Consider the following 19,676-nt stretch of genomic DNA (forward strand, 5'->3'; position numbering starts at 1 on the left):
TCCGGTGAGTGTTCGGGCACACGGAGGCTCTCGAGGATTTGGCCAGGTGTAATGTGATATGTGGCCTGTAGGCTTGGGTGGCACTGGAGTCACGTGTCCCTCTGTATTTTTAGCCGTTAATTGGAGGGATTTTTCAGCCTTGTTCAATCAGGTGCCTGAACATCCAGGACCTTGGGCTCCTGACTCCTGAGTCAGGCCGGATGGTTGCTCAAGGCGCTACGGTCAGGCTTGTAGAAAGCGGCTCAGAGCCCTGCCACTGCTAGCATCCCTGTGCCGGGCGGGGGACCCAGTGCAGCATGAGAAAGGTGAGGAGCACGGGGGGCAGCCATGGGCCACCTGGCCTGGAATCAAGCTGTGATCTCTTGAAGAGCAGAGGCCAGATGGCTTTGTTCTTTGTGATCTGCTCCTATCCCAGCCCCCTTGGGTTAGGAAGGCAGAAAGAAGGAAGCACTTGCTCACCATGTGGGTTGTGGACTACATTCCCTCCACAAATGCCCTTGCTCCCCAAACTCAGGTTACGAGGGATCAGATGCTAAGCAGTCTGCATTTTTAAGCAGAGAGGAGGTAGGTCCAGCTGAGAGAGCCCTGGATGTGGGGTCTGAAGACCTGACTTCAATTTCAATTCTGCTTCAAGGCCAGTTTCAGTTCTGCCTCTTACTGTTAGTATAACCTTGGGCAAATCAATTCACTTCTCCGAGCCTCATCCTTGTCTCCAAAATATGGATAATAGTAATAATAACGGCTAACAATTATATCTCTTAAACTGTGCCAGGAACTATTCCAAGTGCTTTACATATCAACAACAGCCCTGTGAAATAGACACTGTTATTATCCTTATTTTATAGATGAGAAAGCTGGGACACAGAGAGGTCAAGTGACTTTCCCCAAATCACACAGCTAGTAACAGGCAGAGAGACTGGGTACAAATCCCTGCTCTGCAATGTACTGGCTGTGTGACCTTGGCAACTTGGTTAACCTCTCTGAGCCTTGATTTCCTCGTCTATGAAATAAGGATGATCATGCCTAATTCATAAAACTGTTGGTGAATGAAATATAAGCAGGCCTGCGAACTGGGTAACAGGGTGCCTGGCACACACTGACAGCTTTTGTTGGTGGCTGTTGTGAGTAATCATTGTGTGGTGATAGTTGTGGGTCTTCTGGGTCCTGTGTGTTGTGTATTTCCATGTCTATGGTATACGTGGGCCTATTTTTGTCTAATTTAATTTTGCTGAATTAGAGTGAGGTTCTGGCTTTGTCTGCAGCCCCAGCAGGCTTGCCAGGCCCCTTGGGAAAGCCACACATGGTCTGGACAAACGGGAGGTGTCTACCTGGAATGTCCGCCTTTTTATGACCGGGGGTGGAGCCAGTCGCACTGAATTGAGGAGAGGCAGCAGCTGAGGAGAAAGATGAGTTGGAGGGCCAGAGGGCAAAGGCCAAAGATCACAGGTATTCAGATCGATGCCAAAAGTCGCCAGGAGGGCAGGGCGGCCAAGAGGGACCGGAGCAGAGGAAGAGAGAAGAGAGATTAGCGTGCACATGAGGAGTGGGAGGGAAGGAGTGGACAGGGCACTCTCATGGCTTGAGGGTGCAGAGCGGAGCTTGCCCTTGGATGGCACAGCCGTCCCTTGGGAGGAGTTGTGGCCCTCAGTCCACACCCGGCCTCGGCCTCCAGGTCAGAGTTTGGGGTGTTGACCAGCAGCCCCCGGAATGGGACAATGGCCCCCCATGGCCAGGCTTGCCCTCCGTGGCCATGCTGGGCTGCAGAGGCTGCTGGACATGCAGCCCAAAATTGCACTGCCAGCCCCACCCATCCCTGCTTGGTGGACAGAAGGGAGCCAACTCAGAGGGTCTGGCCAGGGAACCACTGGGCCCGTGAAATTGGTACTTGAAGTTGGGCTGGTGTGCGGCTGGTGGGTTCTTTTTTTGGTTGAGCAAGAAAGGCTGGTGTCAGCGCATCTGGGGAGGGTGGTCAAGGACAGTGCCAAGCCCAGCTCCCCGGGAGTTGAGCTGGCTGAGGGTGCGGCCAGTATGGGCACATGCTAAGTGCTGCTGAGGGCTCACCCTGGGGCTGCAGGGCCTGGAAAATAGAGGCTGGGCAAAGATATCTCCAGAACGCTCAACCATGTTTTTGCGGGAGGCAAATTGCAGTCATATTATCTAATGTGATTTTCATTTCTGGAAATTCTTGCAGCTTCTAGTCCCTCTACCCATTGAAGCTGAGCAACCCATGGTTTTAGGAGGCCCTTAGAGCCCATGTGAAAACAAAGATGGCATATACTGTCATCAGCCGCTTGTTTTTGAAAGTACTTAAATCACACAAGACTCCTGGGATGAGTGTTAAGAACCAGGAGCTGTTTGGGCTGCGAATGTGCCCAGCTGGGGATCGGGAGGCCAAGTGTGGCCTTTCCAGGTCACAGCTGCTGCCTTCTTGGACAGTAGTTGCACACAGACCTCCACCCGCTCCCGCTGCCGGGGCCTGGGGATGTGCAATGTTGGGCTGTATGTTCAGGAAGCCTCTCAGTGGAGAGGGGCCCGGAGACCTTCCAGAACCTACAAACCTTCAGGGCAATTATCTGGCTGGAGCGCAGAGCTGCTGGCATGCTGCTTAGGCACTCCTAGTTTGGGAGGGGATGGAGGTGGCAGAGACAGGGCGACAGGGACCGTGATGGGAGAGCCCACAGACACCAGCTCCCCTCCTCCCCACCCCTCTCCTCTCCCTCCGTGGGGAAGCCACAGGCTGGAGTGGAGGAGGGGCCACCTGGATTTCTTGGTGTCTTCCAGACCTCAAGACCTGCCACCCCAACCCTGCCTGCAGACCCCTTGGAAAGCCAACAGATCTCTAGAAGCCCCCTGATTTTCTTTTTTTTTTTTGAGATGGAGTCTCGCTCTGTCACCCAGGCTGGAGTGCAGTGGCCGGATCTCAGCTCACTGCAAGCTCCGCCTCCCGGGTTCACGTCATTCTCCTGCCTCAGCCTCCCGAGTAGCTGGGACTACAGGCGCCTGCCACCTCGCCCGGCTAAGTTTTTGTATTTTTAGTAGAGACGGGGTTTCACTGTGTTAGCCAGGATGGTCTCGATCTCCTGACCTCGTGATCCGCCCGTCTCAGCCTCCCAAAGTGCTGGGATTACAGGCTTGAGCCACCGCGCCCGGCTGCCCCCTGATTTTCTACCCTCTTCTAAATAAACTTGCTCTCCCCCTCAGCTGGGACCCCAAATCTACTCCCCCACCCCATGCCTGACATGTTCCCCAGAATGCCACTGTCATGAGGCCAGGCTTCACTGCACCCTGTGGCCAGGGGTCTTCTGCAGCCTTCTGTCACTGTGCCCTTCCCTTTCCTTGTGTTGGGCTGAGAAGCAGAGACCCCTGCTCCCACCCCACCCCAAGTGCTCACTGAGGACGGGTGAGACACTACCAAAGCGTCTGCAGTTGTGTTGTCTTTTGTGCTGGGGGATGTCTTTCTTTCGGGTAACATAACAATCCTGTGAGCCTATCGTTTCAAATAAACACAGCTGACCTTCTATTATTGTATCAGGATCAAGCTGGCCGGAACACAAGGGCCCCTGCATCCCTGGAGCACATGCCGCTGACGGGCTGCCTTCCTCAGCCCGGGCCTAGCACCGCCGCAGCCTTAAACCCATCCCAGCCTCTCACGTACCAGACTCACAGTGGTTCCCTGGCCCAGGAACCCAGACCTCAGGTCTGCCTTCCAGCCTTCTGAGGGTCTGGGCAGAGGCTGGGCCCTGCTAGCATGGCCCTCCTGACGGCCTTCTAGAGTCAAGCTGACGCTGAGCTCTGGCTTATGTCTGTCTCCACTCCCCAAATCCCACCAGCTGGACCTGCATGGCAGGGGTGGGCAGCCAGGGAAGCTGAGCACCATGGGGCACATGACAGAGGGGAGAGAGGCCTAAAGATGCTCATCCTCCATCCCTGCTGTCCAGGTCTGGGAGCAACGAGGCCAATCCACAAAATGAGGGGCTTTTTTTTTTTTTTTTTTCTGGGCCTAGCTCACTGGGGCTCCTGCTGGAGGAAGCTGTGCGTATCTTGCTCTCCCCTGTCCCAAGATCGACCCTGCTGCTGGAACACAAGTTTGAAGATTCCTAACAGGACAACAGCAGTCTTTTGGGTTCTGTTTCTTGGGGTGGAGCAAGGAAAAGGAAGGAGGAGGCAGGGGTGGGCAGAGGAAGCATCTCAGCCTGAAATCCCCAGCCTGCTTGGAGAAGGGCTTCCTCTGTTCTCAAACAGGCCAAGGAGAGACTTTATCCTTCAATTGCTACAGTCAGTCCCTGATTATCTCCCATCATTGAGGTTTGGATGTGAAACACCATCATCTGATACAATGACTAATCGAAAAGTCCCACTTTTTTGGCCATGGCTAGGCTGCCGGACATCACCCCCACCGCCACACACACACACACACACACACACACACACCCACCCACCCACTTGCACACACATGCTGGATGGGTGGGGAGTCGGACTCACACAAGCCACGCTGCCATAGAGGGCCACGTGCAGAGGAGCCACAGAGCTCCACACGAAGCAAGAGACTCCAACATACTGAGTCGGCCGTACGTACAAAGGGGCAGATGTACAGACATGCACGGATGATGAACAGCTCCATACAGCCCATGGCCAGAGAGACACATCAGCTGCTCCCACCAGACGCACTGCCACCCCAAACCCCTCTTTCTGACTGCTGAGTGCAGAGGGCACTGGGGGCTCCTGTTCCCCCATGATCCGTTAGGAACTGGAGAGCCCAGGGAGATGAGGCTGAGCTGGGGGCTGTGCCCCAGGGATGGATCAAAGGGCCTTGCTCAATTTTAGGGGTTCACTTACCCGGTGTGGGTACTCTCCACACTGACCCTGGGAAGGAGAGAGAAGGGAAAGGGGGTGTTAGGCACTTGTTGGGGGTACCTGTCTCTCAGGGCACCCCCAGAACTTCAGGACATGTCACACATCTCAGCACTCACCAGCCCTCCTGCTCTAGCTTTCGTTTGAGCCCTCTGAGGCAGGAGAACTAAGTCCCTCCCTTGCCCCTGGCTAGCAGCAGGGAAGAAACTTCCAGGGCCTGTCTGGAAGTTGCCCCATGGAGCCTAGGGGCGGAGCTTCGCCTTACACCACTTGCCATAATGGCAGAGTCGGGAGTTATGCCCCATGCCTGGCTAAAGGTTGACCCTCTAGACAGGCCCACCAGACAGCCCTGAACAGAAGCCACTGGATGGGAGCAGCTGGCACCATGGGGGCCCCCAAGCCACCTTCTCTGAGCTGGGAGCACCAGGCCCCTGTACCAGTGGCCCAAAAGCAAGCACAGCAGAGTCTCTATCAGAAATTCAACAAGACAGAGAGGGCAGGAGGCCAGGCCAGTGGTTGACAGATTGATGCCTCAGAATCCCAGAGGCTCACAGAGGCGTCAGGGAACACCATGGGGTGACAGCTGGGAGGGGCCCAGAAACAGGCTGAAGAGGGCCAGGCTCCAGGAGGACCCCTGGAAAAGGATGTCACCCAGGCCAGGCTCCAGGAGGACCCTTCACTCCAAGAAAAGGATGTCACCTGGAGCAGCGTCAACTGAATCTATTATGCGGCACCTCGGGGGCTTTCCTGGTTCTGTCAATTAAAACTGAAGTTTGAAAATAACCACTATTGACCCCTTTCTACCGACTGGGAGACCGTTTCCTGAGATGGAGACTCTAGGAAACCTCCACTGCTCTTACCTTTTCTCCTTTTTGTCCCTGAGGTCCCTATAAAGAGACGGAGATGAGAGAGTTAGAAACCGAAGCTGAGGTCACAACCACCTGAAGCTTCTCTGCTGGGAAATAGAAGGATGAGGTACCAACCGGCTGTCCTGGGGGACCCGTCAGACCCTGTGGGAAGCAAACATACACAGATCAGTGGGCAGACAGAAGACGGGCAATCAGGGACACCTGCCTGGGTGGGGATTGGGGCTGAATCCCGAAGGCTGGGCCAGCCATGTCCAGGTCTTCCCATGCCCACCACATCCAAGGTGGTGTGGTCTCATCCACAGAGTCTCAGCTTCTTCACCCCACAGTGGGCCGGACGAGGGTTGTGATGAAGAACAGATGGCATCTTTCATCCATTCCTCCAACCACCAGCATGTCATGGGCCAGCTATGGAGGGGCTGCACCTAGAGGTCAGCGAGTTTTCTGCTCCATGGGACCCCCTGCCTCACATGCACCAAGCCTCTGGGAGACACTAGCACATTCCACCTCCTGCCTCCCAGGCTGCAGTGAAGCCCACTGAACCAGAAAAGCTTCTGGCCTGGGGGGCTGGGCCGGTGCCTCAGACAATGGGGGCCTTGGAGAAACCTTCGGCAAAAGAGAGCGAGCAGGAAGTTGGCAACTGAAGCCATGTTCTGGAGTTCTCTAAGAAATACGAGGGATCTTGAGGTTTCCTTCAAGGTTGTCTTGTCCATGCAGGTCTAGGAAAGGAGCTGGGGTCAGGAGGGACCCTTGCTGTCTGAGGAGGGCCCAGCATGCTCTGACTCTCTTAGGAGGCTGCACCAAGGCTGGTGCAGGGAAGAGGAAAAAACAAACGCCTTATGAGCTGAGGCTCTTCAGGTGTGTGCCTGTGATGGACATGCTCGTATCCACTCCAGCTCCTGAGCGAGGTGACAGAGACAAGGCCTCGTGGCTCAGTGAATGGTGGCACTGGGACAGGAGCCCAGGTTTGTCTGATGGCCAAGGTCCAGCTGTTTCCACTCTGCCGAATGCTGAGAACTGGGCCAGACCTTGGGAGTCAGGGCTTCTAGACTTGGCTAGAGCCATTCTCTTTGGGGCCTGAAGCATCGTGGATCCCCATGGGTGGGTCCCTCCGGGAGGTGGCAGCAGCATGCCGTGATGTGCAAGAGCCTTGGTCCTGCTCCCGACTTGCCAACAGGGCCACCTCCAAACTGGGAAACTCCCAAGAGCATCACTGGAAGGGAGAAGTGGCCTTTGGGACCATCCATGTGGCCCTCCCAGCCCATGTGGCTGGCCAAGTGTTTATTTATCTTTTATTGTTTTATTGAGACAGGATCTCGCTCTGTTGCCCAGGCTGGAGTGCAATGGTGTGATCTCAGCTCACTGCAGCCTGAGCCTCCTGGGTTCAGGTGATCCTCCCACCTCTGCCTCACAATTAGCTGGGTCTACAGGCACACACTACCATGCTTGGCTAATTCTTCTATTTTTTTTTCTGTAGAGACAGGGTTTTGTTATGTTGCCCAGGCTGCTCTCAAACTCCCAGACTCAAGCAACCTGCCCACGTTGGCCTCCCAAAGTGCTGGGATTACAGGTGTGAGCCACCACGCTTGGCCTGGCAGAGTGTTTAGAATGAAGTTCAGCAGCACATGATTCACCCAGCAGGGAACCCGGGCCCAGCCCACAGGTGACCAGGTCACCCTCTGTCAGGACAGAGATATAAGTGTGATGGGGGAGGGGCAGGCGGAGTTTCAGGACTGCAGAGACTTGGACAATTGAGACCAGACATCCCAAATGGTGGCCCAGGGGACAGTCGTGGTCTTCATAGGGATTTCGTGTATCCCACATGGCTTTATTTCAACTAGTTACCAACACTTAAGAGCAAGCAGAGTGTAAATAAAAATCTGGATTTCAAGTTTCTCTTAATTATGTCGAGGCCCAACAACACATGGTACCAGTTCTCTCCAGCCGGGCAGCGCCTGCCCCTTTAAGAGCCATGGCCCCGGGTGACGTGCTCAGCACTTGCCACCAGCCCTCTGCTAACTGCTACTGAAGCATAGCTAAGGTGCCTGTCCGCTTCTTGTGTGCTAGGCGTGTTGTGAGTGCCTGGCGCCCCTCACTCTTCCGACAGCCCTGTGGGTGGTGGGTGAGATTTGGACTCAGTCCAGGTCTTGCTTTACAGCCCTTATGTCATTCCTGAGTCTCAGAACCCCCAATCTTGTCCACCCCCCAACTGCACTATTGTACAACTGTGTCCTCCCAACACTTCAACACCTTATTTCAGGTTATTGGGAATAATGTGAAGTGGGTGGGGCAGAGGTGACCCCCTTTTGAAGGTAAGGATGCAGGTTAAACAATGAGGGTGAGTGCCAGTGCCCCAGTAGGACGCCAGCAGAGGGGATAGCATCTGGGGCGGGAGACAGACAGATGAAGAGCGGGCCAAGGTAATGATGCTGGACAGCGGTTGGCAACTAACAGCTCGGGTACCCATGCCAAGGCAAACAGGAATCAGATGGCTCTGTGGCCTGCCAGATTTGATGAGGCAGATAGGTGATCTATCCTACTGATGTGGGCTCACGAGAGAGGGGGTGGGCCTGCCTTTTCTGTTAATTAGCTCTCATCCCTGAACAGAAAGGCGGTCAAGTGTGTGGGACAGAGGGATGGTGTGGGCAGAGTGAGGGCAGGAAGAGGGGCCCCATGGAAGGGTCCCTTTCCTCCAGGACAAAGTGCTGGCAGCTGAGAGGAGGTGTGATCCAGGGGTAAGACCCCATAGTATGGGTCTGAATCTCAGCTCTGGTATTTAGGAGCTTTGTGGCCTCAGGCGATGTACTTAGCCACTCTGTGCCTCAATTTCCCCTCTCATGGAGTGGGGATGATAAGCTGTTATGAGGATGCCAGAGTGCTGCCTAGAAGATGACCATTATTATTACTTCTGGGGGGCCATGGGCTACCTTATGGTAGCATAAGGCTGCCAGAGAGGAAAAGAAGCTGGGACTGAAGGGATGAGCACCCCAAACCCTTTATGCCTCTCTAACAATGCAGCATGGCAGTTTATTCCTGTCTCGATTTCCACTATTCCATACATGTGCACAGCACGCCTAGGAACGGGGTAGGGGCGGGAGGAAATGCATTTGCAGCGGAGGCAGCTGTGATGGAGAGGAAACCTTGCTGGGGGACCTGGATTCCAGCACCAGCTCTTCTGCCACTGCCTCAGGGGCCTTCTGCCGCTAGTGCCCTTCCTCCAGTTCTGCAGACATGTCAAGGATTTTCCTACCTCAGGACCTTTGCACATGCTGTTCTCCCATGTCCAGAAAGCACATTCTCATCCCTCTTTCTATTTTCTCTCGGTTGAATCCTCGTTCTTCAGGCATTAGTTCAAAAGTCTCTTTCTCAGAAAAGCCATCTCCGACCCTTGGCCTGGGTGAGGTTTTTGTTATACCAAGGTTTCCAGGGCACTAAGGATTATCTTTTTATAGCACTCATTGCAAAGCAACTTGTTAGTTACGTGAGTGATTATTTAAAAGGATGTCTCCCTGGTAGACTGTGAGCTACAGATGGCGAAGACAGTCTCTCTTGCTCCCGTCTGTATCCCTAGCACCTGAAGTAGTGCGCAGCACATTTTAGATACTCCATAAAAAATGCATTAAAAGAAGGAAGGTGGCAGGAAGGCTGACAAAGAGTGAGGGAAACAGAAAGGCAGGAAGGTAATGAAACGTGGAGGGAAGGAATTTGAGAACTGTGTTTTGATCTTGTTTTGGACACTCAGCTGTGTGACTTCAGGCAAGTTACCTAGACTCTCTGAGACTTGGCTTCCACACCTGCCAAAAGGGATTCTAGTAAGACCTGGAGCACAGTTACGCTGAGGATTGAGACAGTCATGCAAAGTGCTTAGCCCAGTGCCGACCACACGGCAAACCCTCAATAAATGTTAGTTGGATCTGAGTCAAGAGGACAGGTTGGGGCCCAGAGGGAGCTGGCAAGTTAGGAAGAGCTAGGCTGGAGCCCAGGCCTTGCAGCCAACACTCCGCCATCCCCCTTTCCATCCACGAGATTGCCTGCCTCCCTCGGTGCCCTGGCAGTGCCCCAGTCATGGGTCAAGGGTTGTCTTCATACCAGCGCTTGGAGCAAGGCATGAGCCAGACCCCTGCCTGGCCCACTGACCTGTGGAGCAGGAGGTGGTCCCTCGCAGTGTAGGTGTGACCTGGGACTTAGGAGGCAGAAATTGCATCCCAGCCCAGGGCTGTTTTTTTTTTTTTTTTAAGCAGGGCTTTACTGAAAACCAAAGTACACTCTACAGTGTGGGAGCAGGGGCCCATTTGCTCTTAATGGCCCATCAGTTCCTGCTGAGACCTGGCCCACTGTGAGAGTGGGCAGCCCTTCATTGCCTTCTGGAAGGGATGGTCTGTGGAGACAGCAAATTTATTTCCAAAGCTCTGCAGAAGGTAGGGGCCAGGAGAAAGGTGGGGCAAAGCTTGTCTCTCCACCTTTTCGGGGCCTGAGGCACTCCAATTCCCCTGGGCAGATCCATCTGGGGGGCGGCCACGGGATGCTGTGACACGGAAGAGAAGACCTCGCTCCTGCTCTCGACTTGCCAAGTGGCCCAACATCCAAGCGGAAACTCCCAGGAAGGCGTGGGGAGAGGAGAAGGGGTCTTTGGGATGGTGCATGTGGCACCCCCAGCTGAGATGATCCACTGGGCACCACCCTGCCCCAGTGGGGCAGTAACCCCTGGAGTCCTGGGGTGGCTCAGGGCACAGCCAGCACTGGGAAGGGGTTATGAGGCCTTGAGGGACCTCAGGCTCAGTAGAAATGGTGTCTCCTACAGAAAGTGTCCCCTGTGAGTGCGGATGAAACCTTGTCTCCCAAGGCCCACGCGAGTGTGGTTTGAGAGCACTAAGCTGGACACCGACTTCTGTGTGCCACCGACCAGGTATGCGCTCTCTCTGGATCTCCCAGCCTCATGCTTCAGATGGAGAAGCCCCTGCCCATTTCGCCTCCCTGCATATTGATGTGAGGATCCAGGGCATTTGGTTTACACAGCTGGGGAGTGACCAGCACGGGCAGCCACTCCTGTTGTCCCTGCGGGGCCCACTTTGCAGTGCTTGGCTGTGCCTGTGAGGCTAGGCCAACCCCCTACCCATCTTGGGAAGGCAGGAAAGCTGGGCTCTTACCATGTCGCCCTTTGGTCCTGGGTGGCCCTGGAAGGAGAAGAGGGTGAGTACCAGGTGCACTGTTTGCAGCCCAGAAGTTCCACCCCCTGCCCTCGTGCTTCTCCCTGCCCCCCGTGCTCCTTCCTGCCCCCCGTGCTCCTCCCTGTCCCCTGTGCTCCATCTGCACCTTCTGGCTTGTGCACTCCTTCACCCTGTCCCTAAGACAAGGTCATTTGCTCACTGCCCCTCGCTGGGCCTCACTAGCAGCTGCCTGCCCTTCAGAGAGCAGGGGTGGGGGTAGTCTCCCTAGACCCTGACTCTCACCTCATCCACATGTCCAGGGTAGCTTCGGGGGATGCCTGGTCCCATGACATGAGTGGAAATGATTGCTGGCGCCCCTGAGCTGCACTTAGCTCGCTGGCCTGCAGCTGGGGAATGACTGGGTGGTGCTAGGGTCCCTCAACTGAGAGAGGCGAGTGGTGGGGCCGGGTGTGGCTGTGAGTGGGGCTGCATTCCATCCACCCTGAGGGCTTTGGGTGGGGCATGCTCCCTTCCAGTTGACTTGTTCCTAGGACTGGGGAGGGGACTTCTTTCCCCCAAGAACATTTGTGTCAGGGAACCAAGTCCAAAGGATTGAAATGAATGAAGAGAGGCGCTATGGTAGGAAGCAGTCTCCACGTGGACTTGAGCACACGTGTCGGGTCTCAATCGGGGAGGGAGACCCTGACCTCGAGGACAGGGCCATGGGAGACACAGGTGCTGAGGAGCAGGGGCAATTGTGTGCACAAGTGGCCAGGCTCTTCAGACCAGCTATTTGACCTCCATACCCTCCACTCTCCACGCTGCCTACTGACCTCACCCCCACCCCACCCAGAATCACCCAGGGATGCGTCTTGCTTGGATTCTGAAAGCCAGGCTGGGCAGCTGGGGACCTGTGCCCTGGGGAAGGCCACTGGGGTCAGGGGTGACTCAAATGGCCCCCTCCACTTCCCAGTAGTGACAACCTTCAGCCCTAGGACTTTTCCTTCTAAGTAAAGCATTTTCCACGGAGTCAGGGTCTCTCAGAAGGACCAAGAGATCCAGGATCACTGACCTGCAGTGAGGGGGAGGAGCCCTCCCCTGAGAGCGGGTCCACTTACCGGTTTGCCATCCAGCCCAATGGGACCCTGAAACCAGAAAGGCCAGATGTAAAGACCGAGCATCACAAGCCTCCTGCCAAAGAGGCTGCCTGGGCGGTGGGGAAAAGCATAGATTCTGGATTCTGATAAGTTGGAGCTCAAGGCCCTGCTTGACCACATACTTGTTAATGTGACCATGGGTAAGCCTAGGCCTCAATTTCCCATCTTGAAATGGGGTTGAGCATAATAGAATGTTGGATGCCAGGTACACAGCACAAGAGAAAACCCAATGGGTGGCCTCCCCATTAATGTCAAAGACTTCACCCTTGCCCTGAGTGCAGAGTGGGTGGTGTGTTCCTGGAAATCAGGGGCTGGCCTGCATTGAGGCTGGGAGAAAAGGGAACTTCTCCCTCTGCTCTGCCTGTCAGAACCTGTCTTAGGCCCCATAGGCAGAGGTCAAGGACACCCAGGTGGTCATCCCTCTGCCTTCCCCACGCTGGATCTCCTCTCAAAGCCCGGGCACAGGCTGAGCTGCAGGTGTTCTCCCACAGGGCATCGTCCATTCCGTATTCCCAGGTCATGCTGGGGTTTATCAGCCTGTGACTTCACTCACCTGGGGCCTGTTCTGCTGCCTCTTAATTTGTGGATTTGCTTCCCTGTATTTATTCCTTGCACTGTGACCTGACTGCCAAGCTACTGTCCTGAGTTGGGTCCATGAATGGCTGTAGAAGCAAGTCCTTAATGACCAGAGTTTGGGAGAGAAAGAGTGGAACCAGGGCTGACCTCAGATGAAGTTTAACCCAATCAGGCCTACAGACCACCTGGGACATAGCTAACTTCAGCCTTCTCCACTTACCGGAAATCCAGGAAAACCTCGAGTGCCTGGTTGACCCTGGAAAAAAAAAAAAACAAACAAGAGACAAGTGAGATTGAGCAAGGAGGAGATGCAGCCAATCCCTAGCCCTCTGGTTCGTTTTTGCTTCCATGACTCTCACTCTGTGTGATCGTCCTTGGGGGACACTCACTGTGGTTAGTGGGCTGGGAGGGAGGATGGAGAAAGATGAAATGGAACATCATAGGAAATCTCCTGCGGGTGCTGGGGGTGGGAATGGAACAGGAAGGGGCCAGCGTCCTTTGGGTCTACTTCTGGGAAGCAGCCCCTGGAGAGCTCCTCACCACTGTGTATGCGTGGCTTGTAAACAGACGCATGGGACAGTGGGGCCAGCGGAGCACGCGGAACTCCTGGACTGCGATCCTCTAAGCCCTTTTTTATTTACACAGTCATTGCTCATGGTCACTTATCTAAGGATGGCTTGGATATCAGAATCTGACCTTCAAAATGTGTATTTTCAGGCTAGACTAGGTCAGGTTGCTCCTGTTCCTCTCACCCTGGCCAGCAGGCTTCTCCTAGCAGTTGGGCAATCTCTGAGCATTCCTTAATCTTTGTGGGATGCAGAGCAATCTATGCCTATTTTCCTGGAAGTGCAGAGTGCAACACAAATAAATATTTAGGGTGGAGACTAGAAGCAGGTTCACTGGCCACAGTGATTTATGATCCAATGGTTTATGATCAAGATTCAGGACAAAGGGGATGTGATGAGATTAGAAGAAGCACAAGGCTGTGATGATGCAGGCTGAGGAGGGATGGCCAGGTAGTCAAGGGTGATGGAGAGCTAAGAAATGTGAGTCTTGTCACTCTCCTTCTCAAGAACCAGCAAGGGCTCCTTTCTACCATGTTCAAGGCCAGCCCTCAATCCCATCCCCATCAACCACGTTAGTTTCCTTTCCCGCCACATCTTTCCATCTATTCTATGCTGAGACACACTGGCTCACCCGCCGTTCACCAAACAAATATGCCCAGTTCTCAGCTTGGGGTCTCCTTTGGCTGACGCAGCCAGAATCTCTTCCCAAGCATGGGCTTTCTAGACTGGCAAACTAAATTCAAATCCTGCCTCCAACTATGGCTGTGTGACCCTGAGCAAGTTGTCTAACCTCCCAGAGCCTCAGTTTCCTCATCTATAGAATCGAGATAACAGTATAACCTCATAGGATCATCAAATTACATTTAATTATGTTTGTAAAGCCTATTGAAATGGTAGCTGCCATCATCAGACACTTGTTGAATTGAACTGAACAGGGAAGCTCCAGAATAGAGCAAGGTTACTTTTGAGCCCAATATGTCTTGTGATCAATGAAAGTTTGTCCTTGTCAAGCAGCAGTTTTAGAATCAGACCTCTCCAGAAGATTTCTCTTTGTTATACAACGCAGCAGGCTCCCCCTGTCCCTGTTCAGCGGGCGTCTGGCTCATGCCTTGCTCCAAGCGCTGGTGTGAGGATTCATATGCTATGACCCTAAAGCATCTCCAGGCTGCCAGGGTCCTCCTTGAAGCCGCGAACATAAGTGCCCAGTGGCCTGTGCTCAGGGAACACGTCAGCTGGGTAGGGTGGGCACCCTGCCATCAGGGTGGGTGCGCTGGTTCAACAGCGAACGAGTTGAAGTCTGCCACAGGCTTAGGATGGGCTTGTGGCAGCCATCCAAAAGGGCATGAGGGAGGAGATTCCACTCATCTATCGGAAGGGCCCCTGGCTTTTTTCCTCTCAAGGATAAGTGATGCTAAGAATAAACCAAGGAGAAAACCCGGAAACCATCCAATGTCATCTCTGAAACCTCCCAGTGTAAACTTTCTGTAAACTACTCTGCACACCAAGAGGACTGAAGCAAAGGTCAGGAGGAGAGGCAAGAAACATCTTCAATCCTGCTAGGGACAATGTTTACGTGGTAGGGATAATCACACAGTTTGTTAATTACAGAGCCTGCCCTGGTAGGAAGATGCATCTCTCCAACCAGGACCAAATGCGGGGCTAACCAAGGCTTTTTCAGAGATCTGGGGAAGAATGTTGTCATGGACCAAGTGGAAACTGGGACGCCACTTTGTGGAGAGGCTGGGCCTGGGGAAGGCATGTGGGGAGACTTGGAACTGGACTTTAATTTATATCTCTTCAATTATATCCTGAGGTTAGACATCTCTTCCAATATTTCTCTGCCCGTTTCTCTTTACCAATGTTTTCTAGTAGGTTGTTTGTTTTTTCCCTGCTGATTTGAATGAAGCACTTTGTCAAGAAAAATAACTCTTTGATAGTCATGCATCAAAGAGTTGGGGCACTTTGACTTTAAGGGAGCCTCATTAAATCCAGGGGGAGGCTGGATCCCCAAGATGCTGGCTGGCCCAGCAGGCCCTGGGCAGCGGATCTGCCAGTCCTAGGAAATGCCCCATCTCAAAGTGTGCCCATTCCCTCTCTGAGCTGCCCAGCTTCTCTTCTGGGGCCAGGAGATATCCGAACATTCAATAGTCATGAATAGTGATGACTATTCTTTCTAATTTGGCATTTGTCATTTATTTTGTTTCTGGTATGTTTTATATTTATATAGACAAACTTAATCTTCTCCTACGGCTGTTGGATTTTGTGTGATGTTTAAAAGGGCCTTCCCCAGTTTCAGAATTATAAAATGTTCACTCATGCTTTGTCCTTGTATTTTATGGTTTCAGGTTTTATATCTAAGTATTTTGTTCATTTGAAATTTATTCTGATATAATGAATAAATTGGTTTTAATAATAAAAAACCAAACAACCGTCTTTCATTTTACCTTTTACTAAGTGGCTTATCGGTTGCCCCAGCATCATTTCTTGAACAATTGATCTTTCTCTTGCTATTGTGAAATGAAGCCTTGATCATGTACCAAATTGACACATGCATTTGGCTTTATTCCTGGCCTCCCCATTCTGTTCTGTTCATATGTTTCTTAGATTGCCCTGTTTTTATAATACATTTTTGTATCTAGTAGAATTTTGTTGGAGTCCCAACCTCATAAAAAACGCACAGGGATTAGGACCACATTAAATGTATAAAAAATAGATGTATTTGTACATTAATTCATGGATTAATATTACATCCTTCTGAACCAGAACCAAGCAAATAATCTTTACATTGATCTCTGAAACCTTCTCCCTTAGTTCAAGGTCAGAGTGAAAAGGGAGCCGAAGGAGGTCCCCACTTCTGAAAGCAGATCCCTGTGTCTACTCCTCCCTGTCTTTCTCCTACTTGCAAATACACAGACAGAAGGTTCTTGCTGGAAAAAGCCTACCAGGAAGTCTCCCTTCTCTTACTTGACCGTCAAGAGATGGTCAGTTGTGTCTCTGCCCAGGGGCCGCCTCATTCTTCCTCCCTCACCAACAAGACTCCATGCTGGCAAATGTTTAACCATTAGCTGAGTGGGAGAGGGTGGAGAGGAGAACCCTGCCTCGTACAGCATCTGCCAATATCTGTGGTATAAATACACCCACCATAGCTGATTTCAAGCTACCAACATGAGGTCACTGAACGCAGCTGGGAGGAGGCGAGGTGTGCATGGTCCACTCTTGCCAGCCGTCCAAGCTGGCTCCAGCCGACCACTTGCTCTGACCTCCAGCAGCGGATCACAGTTCCCGTTGGACATTACGCCATCTCTAATGCATCACGCTCAAATTCAACTCATCTCCCCTGGCAAAATCTGTTCTTCCTTCTGGGAAAGGGTACTGTGTTACTCAAATCAGAAATGTGGTGTCATCTTGAGCTCCTGCTTCTCCCTCAATCCTCATTTTTTATCATCACTAAATCCTTCAATTCCACCTCTAAAATAGCTTGCAAGTCCAGCCCTCCTGGCCAGCCCTACCGATTCTGCTCCAGTCCAGGCCTTGGTTGTTGCAAGTGCCTTCCAGCCAGCCTCCCACTGCAGCCTCTTCTAAACATGCTGCATGCTGGACCTTCTAAAACCTTTCAAACTGCAAATCTGGTCATGTCCCACATCAGCCTAACACAGCCTACAAGCTCTTCACACCCTCAGGACAAAGCCCAACCCCTGACCATAATGTAAGGGCTTCTCACGGGTCCTTGATTGCAGTTATTATCCCCTTCTCCAGGAAACCTTCCCTGCCTGCCCTCCTTCCCCAAGGCTGGTGCCTCCTCCTTGTCCCACAGCTCTCTAACCATCCCCTGGTTTAGCACTTGCTGTCTGCATTGTCATGGATTATGTGATCGCTGGTCTCTCCCACTAGCTCATGTGCCCAGAGGGCAAGCTGACAGAGGTCGGGTTTCTAGGCAGCACCTAGCAGGCACTGGGCTCTTAACAAATATGAACGGAGTGAATTGAGACACACTCAGTAGGTGTGTCTACCTGGTGTGGGGTGGCTCCTAGTGGATGAGGACTGGAAGTTCAGATATCTCCTGGCCCCAGAAGAGAAGCTGGGGAACTCAGAGAGGGAATGGGCACACTTTGAGATGGGGCATTTCCTAGGACTGGCAGATCCGCTGCCCAGGGCCTGCTGGGCCAGCCAGCATTTTGGGGATCCAGCCTCCCCCTGGATTTAATGAGGCTCCCTTAAAGTCAAAGTGCCCCAACACTGTATTCCAGCGTGATTCATTAGAAAGTGAACCCTCCTCCAAAGTGTTTGGAGGGGGTCCCTCTTTGCTTGGACCATTTATCAAGCTCCAAGAGGGGAGGCAGGTGGCCCCTGAGAGTGGCAAGGCTGGTTCTTATTAGCAGCATCTCTGCTGGACCCTTCCTGGCTGAGTGGAAAGTCACATGTTCTCCATCATCCCTGGCTGCCACCAAGGGTGCGCACTTGACCTCTACCACTTAATGACAAATGGACCCTTTGTCTTCCCCCACCCCTGCTCCCATTAGCTCAGGGCAGCTTCCTGGGAGGAGCTGAGTGGGCTGCCCCTGCTGTCCAGTGGGGACTCAGCAGGGATGGCTTGAGCCACTGGGTGATTGGGGCCAAAGTTAGAGGATGCTGGGCTTGGTTAAGACTCCTGGTACGATAAAACCTTTCCTGGTGCCAATGTAGGCACCCACCTGGAGGATTTTTTTCTCCTGCAGTAAATATCATTTTAAACAGTAGCATTTCAAACATGGAGCAGGGTGTTGAAGCAAGAATGCAGGCTTTGGGATGAGGCTGACCTGGTCAAACCCAAGCTCTAGAACTTACTAGCTGGGCAACCACAGGCGAGTTAGGAAACTGTTTTCTCCTCTGTAAAATGGGCTGGTGGAGCCTGCCTCACAGCTGTGAAGGAGACCTATTTTGTGACGGGTGCCTGGGAGACAAAAGCTCTCATTGTTACCTGAACAGAAGGTGCTTTTCACTATTGGAGTCAAATCCGGTGCAGTAGGTATGTTTCTGATTAGGTTATCTGTGCTGGGCTGAGGCCAGGAGGGGCAGAGGCTCTACTGGCCCTGAACACATCTCCAGCAGTGGAGTTTTTCAATAACTTTTTGGTAGCCTGTTGACATAATTTGCTGAAAGGGTGTTAGAGGACCAGCAGGATCCATGCAATAGAACATCTGTAGCCAGACCAGAAGGCAGACAGAGATGGCGGCCTAGGGTAGGCCCTGTATGCTGTGTTACTCCCCTGTCCTCTTAACACACGAGGCTCGGTCCCTGATGTTAGAACCTGGAGGACTGTCTTCTGTTTCTATGACCTTCCCATCACCACCTTCATCAGGGCCAATTCGGCCAGGGCATTGGCGCTGCACCTCCTCCAGTACACAGGAGGCTGGAAGCCCATCGGGGCAGCCACCATGTAAGCCCAGGAGCACATGTGACAGTGACATCAGGCCTGTCCTGTCCATGACAGCAGCAGGAATCAGAAGCAGACTGCAGCCAGATGGCCTGGCTGAATGATCTGTTACCAGTGTGGCCACATGCCAGCCCTATGGCCTTGGGCAAGTCACTCAGCCTCTCAGTGCCTCAGTTTCCTCATCTGTAAAATGGAGGTGATCACAGTCCCTACATCATGGGGTTCTTGTGAGGATTAAGTGAGTGAATACATGTAAAAGTCTTAAGATAAGACCACCATAGAGGAAGTGTGAAGCGTGGTCAATGTGGTCTGAGCCCAGAAGAAAACCTTGCTGTAAAGGCCATGTCTACTCAGTCCAGGGCTGCTCAAGTGCTGCCTCCGAACTGGCCCCTGACCTGCCTGCCAGCCTGGCTCTCCTGCCCCTGCTCTCTGCTCTCCTTCCCAAACTGGCTCCACCTCTCAGCTCCCCACACTCACCACAACCCCTCGCTTGGCTGTTCAGCTCACTGCGGGCCCCCTCCCTTGGATGTAACTTAGCCATTTGTTCTCCAGCCCCTCTCCCTCCAATGTGGGTCTCAGTCCTCCAGAGGCTAGCCCTCTGCTCCCATCCCTCACGGAGCATGGCGGGTCAGGAAAAGTGCAGAAGGTGGAGCTGGCAGCCTGCTGCTGTGGTGAGGCCGGGGCTCCTCAGTTCTAATCCTGCCAAGCCTCTACATGGGAGGCCCCTCCTCCTCTCTGAGCCTCAGTTTCCCCTTCTGAGAGGGCTGTATGAGACCATCCCTGGGATCCTTTCCACCCTGACATGTGGTGATTTTATTAAAGCCCCGTGGTTCAGGGCTCTGGGAAAATAACAAGCCTTCCTCCCACAGCCTCGATATCTTGCTGGCTTCATCACCCGCACCCCCGTTTTGGTCCCTAAGGAAGCACATGTGAGGGGAGCCTCGCTGGTTTTCTCAAGCTCCCAGCCACGGGTTGGAGGGTGCTAGTGAACACACAGGAACCCGCACTGCACACAGAGGCATCTGTGAGGGTGAGTGTGGGCTGGGCTTCTGGCAAGACCAGTACTGCGTGCCTGCGTCAGTGAACCCGGACTCGTATCT

General features: G+C 53.2%; 1 protein-coding gene across 7 annotated transcripts in view; it reads right to left on the reverse strand.

Annotated features, from left to right (window-relative positions):
• The window catches only part of COL13A1 (collagen type XIII alpha 1 chain), a 158,596-nt gene that overhangs the window by 59,708 nt on the left and 79,212 nt on the right, over window positions 1-19,676 (reverse strand). For 3 of the 7 annotated variants that reach the window (XM_025396675.1, XM_025396672.1, XM_025396673.1), the window contains 7 exons: window positions 12,818-12,853; window positions 11,983-12,009; window positions 10,865-10,891; window positions 5,835-5,861; window positions 5,712-5,738; window positions 4,837-4,863; window positions 1,329-1,394 (listed from right to left, as the gene is read on the reverse strand). In XM_025396675.1, coding sequence (XP_025252460.1) covers window positions 1,329-1,394; window positions 4,837-4,863; window positions 5,712-5,738; window positions 5,835-5,861; window positions 10,865-10,891; window positions 11,983-12,009; window positions 12,818-12,853 — 237 coding nt within the window. Of the gene's footprint in view, window positions 1-1,328; window positions 1,395-2,558; window positions 2,616-4,836; window positions 4,864-5,711; window positions 5,739-5,834; window positions 5,862-10,864; window positions 10,892-11,982; window positions 12,010-12,817; window positions 12,854-19,676 lie in introns of all 7 variants that reach the window. The other 4 variants (XM_025396676.1, XM_025396674.1, XM_025396671.1 and 1 more) reach the window with 2 other exon arrangements.

Source organism: Theropithecus gelada, chromosome 9 (genome assembly GCF_003255815.1).
Source record: "Theropithecus gelada isolate Dixy chromosome 9, Tgel_1.0, whole genome shotgun sequence".
In the NCBI taxonomy this organism is placed as follows: Eukaryota; Metazoa; Chordata; class Mammalia; order Primates; family Cercopithecidae; genus Theropithecus; species Theropithecus gelada.